This window comes from Hyperoodon ampullatus, assembly GCF_949752795.1.
Source record: "Hyperoodon ampullatus genome assembly, chromosome: 15".
NCBI lineage: Eukaryota > Metazoa > Chordata > Mammalia > Artiodactyla > Ziphiidae > Hyperoodon > Hyperoodon ampullatus.
In genome coordinates, this window is record NC_136928.1 from 26,555,404 (window position 1) to 26,563,230 (window position 7,827).

Below are 7,827 nucleotides of genomic sequence, written 5' to 3' on the forward strand. Positions count from 1 at the left end.
GGAACAGGTGTCTGGGCAAGTCACCTAGGCCAACTTTGTTTGAACTTGGGCTTGCTACTGAGTGGGGCTCAGTGAGAACAGGCAGATAGCCCCAAGACAACGCTGCAGGACATAAGGGAAGCACCCCAAGTTTGGATTAACTGCTTCAGGAACACCCCTTGGGTCCAGCAAAACAGGAACTTAGTCATGGGACCTGTATCAGAATAGAAAGCAGGCATTAATAAAGGACAATCCAAAAAAAATAAAATAAAATAAAATAAATAAAGGACAATCCATGTTTTATTTGTATCTGACTTTAACATGTACGTAAACTCTCGGGGCCCTTTCCCCCATCTGGTGGATACACGGTAGGTTCTGGAGGGAGGAAGCATCAGAATTAGGACAGAGTTCACCTGAAGGTCCTGCTACCCTGAGCAAGGAGCTTCCCTGTGGGCTGAGACTTGCGTTGTCCTCCCTTCCCTCCAGGCCATCTGTGAATCTACATAGGCCCTCCTATTTGGCCCTAGCTCATCCCCTCTTCCCCATGGACTCTTCCCTCCTGCCATGGGCAGGAGACCCATCCTCCTTTTTTCAGTGTTTTAGCTTCTTGTACTGTTTTTCCTGTTTTACTGTTTTTTAGCTTCTTGTACTAAAATTCTATTCCTGGGGAGAGAGAACACCAACAGCCATAACTTGTCTCTCCTAAGCCTACTCCTAACTCAAGGTGGTCAATACAGACTCCTGAGAACTGGGAACCCCAGCCACCTGGCGCCCTCATAGCTGGCTGGATCTGAGGGCAGGACAGTAAGCATGAGTGCTTATCTGCATAAGGCAGGGTTGGCAGTACCACTGTGGCAGGATGTGGGGAGGCACGGGACTCCTGGGCATGCCTGAGAGGGGAAAGAAAGCCCTAAGAACCAAGGACATGGGCTTATTCATCATAGAAATCAACATGGGCTCCAGACTTGAACTTGTCCTTTTGCAGCAAATTCAGAAGTTTCTGGGCTGATATCCTGCAATCCACAAGTTCCCCTTTTGTCTTCAGCTCCTGCAGCCTTTTTCGCAAGTCTGGGTCCACAGAAGTCTCCCGGGCTAACTGCTGCATGTCTGTGTCCAGGGGACCTAGGGGATGAAGAGAAGAAGATGAGGCAGGGGCCCCTGATGTATGTGTGGAGTTGGGTGGAGTCAGGTGTGGCCAGAGGCAACACCTCATCTTGGCTGACACATGGTCAGGATCACCAAGGCTCCACACTGTCAGCACTGAGCTCCAGACTCAAATTCCAATGTCCACTGAACATGGTCCCTCTAGACCACCAAATCTACAGATTCACACTACCCTATCACCCCTTCCCCAAGCCCCAGCAGCCACATGCAGAGAGAGACACCGTCCCCGTGGGAGAAGAAGAGTGAAGTGAGCACCCAACTTCCTTGGGGGCTCCCGAGTCAGCCTGCTCCAGCACCAGGCCAACTCCCATGGCCCTACGTGGCTCCCTGTGGGTTCCCATGAACCCAGGCCTCCAGCTCATCCTGACACCCAGCTCCAGTGGTCCCAGCAGCCCCAGGCAGTTCCCAAAGCCCCAGGCAGCTCCTGGAACTCCAGGCTCCTAGAGGGCCCCTGAGAAGCCAGGCCCCTGATCCACTCCAGCACCAGCTGGCTCCCATGGCCTCAGGTGGTTCCCATGGCACCAGGCTCCCATGAACCCAGGCTTCTGGCACACCCCAGCACTAGCCAACTCCCGTGGCCCTACATGGCTCCTGTAGGTCACAGTGTCTGTGAACCTAGGCTTTAGGTGGGCACTCTCAAACCAGACTCCCAGCTGGTCTAGTGCCAGGATGACTACTGTGGACCCAGGCTTTGTACCCACCCCAGCAACAGGCTGCCTTAGGACTCTAGTGGCAAAACTGCCATGGACATCACCAGATGGCTCACCCAGAATCACTAAAAGAGTTGACTGGTGAAGGGCTCTGCCTACTGAACTCAGTCTATAAAGACTGGAAGAGGTGTCTACTTCCTCAAATGTACAAACACCAACACCAGGCCACAAGGATCATGAATAATCAAGGAAACATGGCACCACTGAAGGAAACTAATACAACTCTGATGACGGACCCTAAAGAAATGAGATGTATGAACTGCCTGACAAAGAATTCAGAATAATCCTCCTAAAGAAATTCTGTGAACTCTAAGAAAACACGGACAGACACCTAAATGAAATTAGGAAAACAATGCATGAACAAAAAGAGAAGTTCAACAAAGAAACAGAAACCATTTGAAAAAAAACAAACCAAAATCTAGAGTTGAAGAATACAATGACTGAACTGAAGAATTTGATAGAGATCAACAGCAGACTCAACCAAGCAGGAAAAATTAGTGAACTAGAAAACAGGGCATTTGAAATTACCTAGTCAGAGGAGCAAAAAGGAAAGAGAATGTAAAAGAGTGAAGAAAGACTACATGAACTAAGGATTACCATTAAAAGAAACAATCTATGTATTATGGAGTCCCAGAGAGAAAAAAGGAACAGAAAGCTTAAAGAAATAATAGTTGAGAACTTCCCAAATCTCTGAGAAGAGATTTGCACATCCAAGTTTATGAAGCTAATATTTCAACCGCAAATTATCTTCTCCAAGACACCAGGACTAGATAGTTTCACTGGTAAATTGTGTCTGTTTTTTATGCCAGTACCATAATATTTTGATTACTGTAGCTTTGTAATATAGTTTGAAATCAAGGAGAGTGATGCTGGAGAGCTTTGTTCTTCTTTCTCAAGACTGCTTTGGCTCATGAGGTTCCATACAAATTTTAGAATTGTTTGTTCTATTTCTGTGAAAAATGCCATTGGAAATTTTATAGGGGTTGCATTAAATCTGTAGATTGGGTTGGATAGTATGGACATTTTAACAATATTAATTCTTCCAATCCATGAGCATGGCATCTTTCCATTTTGTACCTTCTTCAAATTCTTTCATCAATGTCTTATAGTTTTCAGTTTACAGGTCTTTTACCTCCTTGGTTAAATTTATTCCTAGGTATTTTATTCTGTTTGATGCAACTGTAAACGGGACTATTAATTTTTCTTTCTGATACTTCATTATTAGTGTATAGAAATGCAACTGATTTTTTACATTGTTTTGTATCCTGCAACTTTACTGAATTTGTTTATTAGTTCTAACAATTTTTTGGTGAAGTCTCTAGGGTTTCCTATATATAATATGTCATCTGCAAACAGAGAGAGTTTTACCTCTTCCTTTCCAATCTGGATGCCTTTTATTTTTCTTGTCTAATTGCTCTGACTGGGACTTCCAATACTATGTTGAATAGAAGTGGGAAGAATGGCTTCCTTGTCCTGTTCCTGATCTTAGAGGAAAAGCTTTTAGCTTTTCACCATTGAATATATTAGTTGTGGGCTTGTCAACTTCCTCACAATGTCCAGGGCAGCCCCCTGAAATGTAACCCAGTCACATGGCACTCTAGAGTTTGCTCTGCTCCTGACTATGGTTTCCATTTGCTCTCTGTTGACTGAGTGAGTCCTAGGCTGAGCTCAGGGTGGGTGCTGAGTTGAATATTAGCTGCAAGAGTAACTGTATTACATTAGGGAGGGACAGAAGGAGGATTGGGTACTAGAGAGCATGAGGAAGTAGAAACTGCACTGATCATGACCTAGGTGGCAAGGTTTGATCCTGGCTATGCTGCATCTGGACTTTGGTCAGGTTAATCTACCTCTTTGCTGCTAGGGTTCCAAGGGGAATAGACTACTGGATCTCTATCTAAGTTGCTCAGACATCATGCAACAGCTATGTCACCACCTTCTAATTCCAGCAACCTCAAGCTGAAAATAGAAGCCTCACTCTTAAGAAAGGTGTACAGTGGCATCATGGTAGGATGATGAGAAACCAGACCAAGTACGACAAGGCCCCCTACCCTTTAACTTTCATGAGGACAGGGCTCTATCTTATTTATCTCAGCATTCCCCAGTGTTCCAGCACAGTTCAGCATGGGATGGTCAGCATTCAACAATGTCTGTCTGCTCTTCATTCAGCTAACATTCACTGCAGACTGGCTCAGTGGGGTGCTTTACTAGGTGCTGGGGATATAAAGATGAATAGTGCATAATGCCTGCTTTCAAGGCTTTCCTATGCAGAGAGAGAAGTAGAGAAGTATATATAGATATAAAGATAATACAGTGTGATAAGTCCTATCTAACAATTACAAATGCTAACAATTAGATAGCCCTTCACAGTTTGGGATCACTTTTACATGTTTTACCTCATTCAGTCCTACAAACTGCCCTGTGAGACAGGTAGCATCTTCCCTGTTTCAAATGAAGAAATGAGGTAGAGGCCTGGAATTCAAACCCTAATCATCTCTCAAACTCTAACATCTCAGACTTTCTGGCCCCACCCTCAAGTCCAGGCAGCTGCCCACTCTCAATCCATACCTGATAACTACAGCTCCCTGCCCCTGCCAGCACTAACTTTCTTGCAGCCTATATTTCCCTTAAGGAGTGATGATTCAAGGACAAAATATTCTATGGGTCCTTTCCTGGAGGAGACAGAGAAGGCTCCTTGCCCAGTCTCCAAAGGGTAACCAGCTGGTTCTGGGGACAGCGATGGCAGTAATGCTTCACCTACCTGGGGCATAGCTCAGCACCCTCACACTAGGTTCCTCTGCAGCCAGAACCTGGAACATCATGTTACGGGCAGCCTTCCCCGCACAGTACTGTGCCCAGCCCTTGAAGGGCTGCAGGGCACAGACGGACGAGATATTAACCACAGTCCTACTGAGGCCAGGACTGTCCGGGAAGGCCTTCAGGATGCTGGAAGTCAGGCAGAGCATGGAGGTCAAGTTCAGAGCCCAGTAGTTGTTCACTTCAGCTGGGTCAGCCAGGTCTACGAAGCGTTTGGACACATCTCCAAGACTGCCTGAAAAAACAGACCTTAGGAATCACCCAGTGCAGGCGGGGTTTTCTCTTCTCCCAGCCCTCTTCAAACTCTTCCAGACACCTCCTTCCCATCCAGACCTAAAGGAGGAGTCTCTCTAGTGCTTCTGAAGACGCCTCCCTCTTCCCAGCTCTGCAGACACGCATACCTGAGGAACCCACTCACCTGAAGCTTCAAAGTGAGAAAGCGCGTGCCCTTCTCTGGGGCTGGGGTTCGGGGAACTCTGGGGGCCATTTGGAGAAGTGGGGGAATTTACTTCTGCTGGGAGACCCCATGCCCTAACTCACGCCTCCGCCAGAGAGCGCTGAGCAAGATCAGAAAAGTTCTTGGCGTTGAAACGGGAAGGGGGGAAGAAGGGGGAGAGAACGAGCCCCAGAGAGCCCCAGGTCTTCCTCCACACCCCGCTGAAACCAGGGCTTTAAAGGTGTCTAGGAGACACCTTTAAAGTTCTAAGAGGCGGGGGAGGTGAAAGGGAGGGAAAACAGAACTGGACGCTAAGCAGTATTCCAAGCGCTCACACGCCGGCGGGCGTCTTACCGGCATTGTTGATGAGCAGCACTCGCTGCAGGCCTTCGGGCCTGGGGAGCTCGCGCAGGGCACCGAGCAGCTGCTGCAAGCCGGCCTCGGCGCTCAGGTCGGCGGTCACCCGCACGAGGCGCAGGCCGGGCCGCTCGGCGCCCAGCTCGGCCTCCAGCTGCCGCAGCGCCTCGTCACTGCGGGCGCTTAGGACCAGCACGGAGCCGGGCGACAGCAGCGGGGCCAGGAGATGGGCCAGCGTCCTTCCGAAGCCGCGGGAAGCCCCGGTCAGCACGCACAAGGCGCGCCCCAGGCCGCCCACCTTGCCGACACGGTCCTCCATACCTCCTACCTCGGCAAACTGGAACCGCTTCCCAAAACCCGGAAGGGGGCGGGGCGGCCGCGGTGGGAGGGGCCGCGGTGGGAGTAGGAGGAGGCCCCGCCCGGTGCGGGCGGGAACCTAAGGCTTCGGGCAGAGACCGGCTGCCCCTACTTTTCTTTGCAGTTGGCGGTGGAAGTGGAGGGGTCTGCAATCTCCGAGAGAGCGCGAAGGCACTAAACCGGAAGGGCGGGAGACGCGGGCCTCACCGGAAATCCTAGCCCAGTGCGGAGCGCGGGCCTCATCCTTTACCCTGCTAGACCGTTCAGTACCACGCTGGGATGCATTCTCCTCCGAAGTCCAGACCCAACTTCCTTGCATAAGTGACTTCCTCCAGGTCAGGCCATCTTGCTCCTTGTTGGGCATCCCTGCACGTGGCACATGCCAGCTTAGGGACTGGGGTCCCTACTGAGCTGGGGGAACTCACCGCCCCGGGAGCGACCTTTGGGAGAACACAGTCTCCCCTCCGTCAGATGTAAGAACCTCTTCTCCCTACTTGGCTCTGTGCTCGCACTGATTCCCCTGCCTCTGAGATTTCTCACTCCTTCTGTCCCTAAAGGTCTGTGTTCCCAGGGATCCTGCACCCACTCATGCTACCCTCTTCCTAGTAGGCAATTCCATCTACTCCCACGTTCAAGTTTTCGCAAATGATCATCTAAGTCTGTACGTCCAGGCCTGTGCTTCAGAAAACGCACATTTCCAGCTTTTTTCAAGGAGAGAGGGAAGATGGAAAAGTTGTCAGACAGCCCCAGATCTCCTTAAAAAAGGAGTCTCTTAAGAGATTAGCAAGCAACCTCCATAGCGCAGCCCAAGTCCTCACAGTGCTGTTCCCTGTCCTGGGGACAGACAGCAAAATTGCCTGTCAAGGCTCCTAGCAAAATGCATTTTGCGCCCTTGTTCTTTGGGCTGTCATTATAAACACCAGAACAATTTGGGGGAAGCTTTTCACTTTCCACTTAGGTGCCTTTACCACAAACTTTTTGTAAAATGTACAGCCCAGACTGTACATCACTGTGGAACATATTCTAAGAACAAATGAAACTGCAAAATTTGGTAGATTATTTGTTAAAATAGCATAGCATTATTTTGAAACTATTTTATGTAAAATACGACAGAGAAAACAAGTAATTATGCTAACTGATGTTAGGAGCCAAGATTTTCATTGTTAGAGAAAAGAGACCAAGAATGAATTCAAGGAAGTTAAGGGAACAATCTCTAAGTTGTTTGAATTGGAAGCCAGAAAATTGTAGAATTTACTGAAGTTACTTTTACCATTTTCTCTTCTGATGTGTTGGTTCTCCAATACCGACTGTAACAGAGAAAAACAAACCTAACTCCATATTGAATCTTCCTTTAGCTCTAACTTTTTTCTTCTGTTTGTTGCCTGTGCTTTTTTCATGCTGGCTCTGCACCTTTTGTAAAAGAATGTTGCCTATAGCCTGAAATATACAGGATTGCCCATTCTCAAGACTCTGACCTTTAAAGGTATATCACTCTTATTCACAGAGAAATAAAAAGTTGCAGAACAGAGAATAACATTTGTCTTGGAGGTTTATAGAAACATTTAGACCAGACCTACTGGACACCTACAAGGATAAAGGATTCCAGCACCAAGAAGTTTGCAACAACCAGCCACACCCCCCACCCCTTTTAGTATAAATGAAACCTGAATTCTAGCTCTGGTAAGATGGTTCTTGGGGACACTAGTCCACCATCTTCTCAGTCTGCTGCCTTTTTTCTTTTAAATTTATTTTTATTTATTATTTTTGGCCGTATTGGGTCTTCATTGCTGCACATGGGCTTTCTCTAGTTGTGGCGAGTGGGGGCTACTCTTTGTTGAGGTGCGTGGGCTTCTCATTGCGGTGGCTTCTCTTGTTGCGGAGCATGGGCTCTAGGCATATGGGCTTCAGTAGTTGCAGAATGCAGCCTTCAGTAGTTGTGGCATGCAGGTTCAGTTGTTGTGGCTCGCAGCTCTAGAGCGCAGGCTCAGTAGTTGTGGAGCACGGGCTTAG

The 7,827-nt window shown here is 48.3% G+C and overlaps 1 protein-coding gene across 1 annotated transcript; it reads right to left on the reverse strand.

Annotated features, from left to right (window-relative positions):
* Nucleotides 1–242: 242 nt before the first annotated feature.
* Nucleotides 243–5,779, reverse strand: SPR (sepiapterin reductase; the record flags this gene model as incomplete). Its single annotated transcript, XM_079720781.1, has 3 exons — nt 243–1,101; nt 4,612–4,902; nt 5,458–5,779. The coding sequence occupies 3 exons, from the start codon at nt 5,777–5,779 to the stop codon at nt 911–913; spliced, it is 804 nt and encodes a 267-aa protein (XP_079576907.1). The 3' UTR covers nt 243–910.
* Between the last annotated feature and the right edge of the window lie 2,048 nt (nt 5,780–7,827).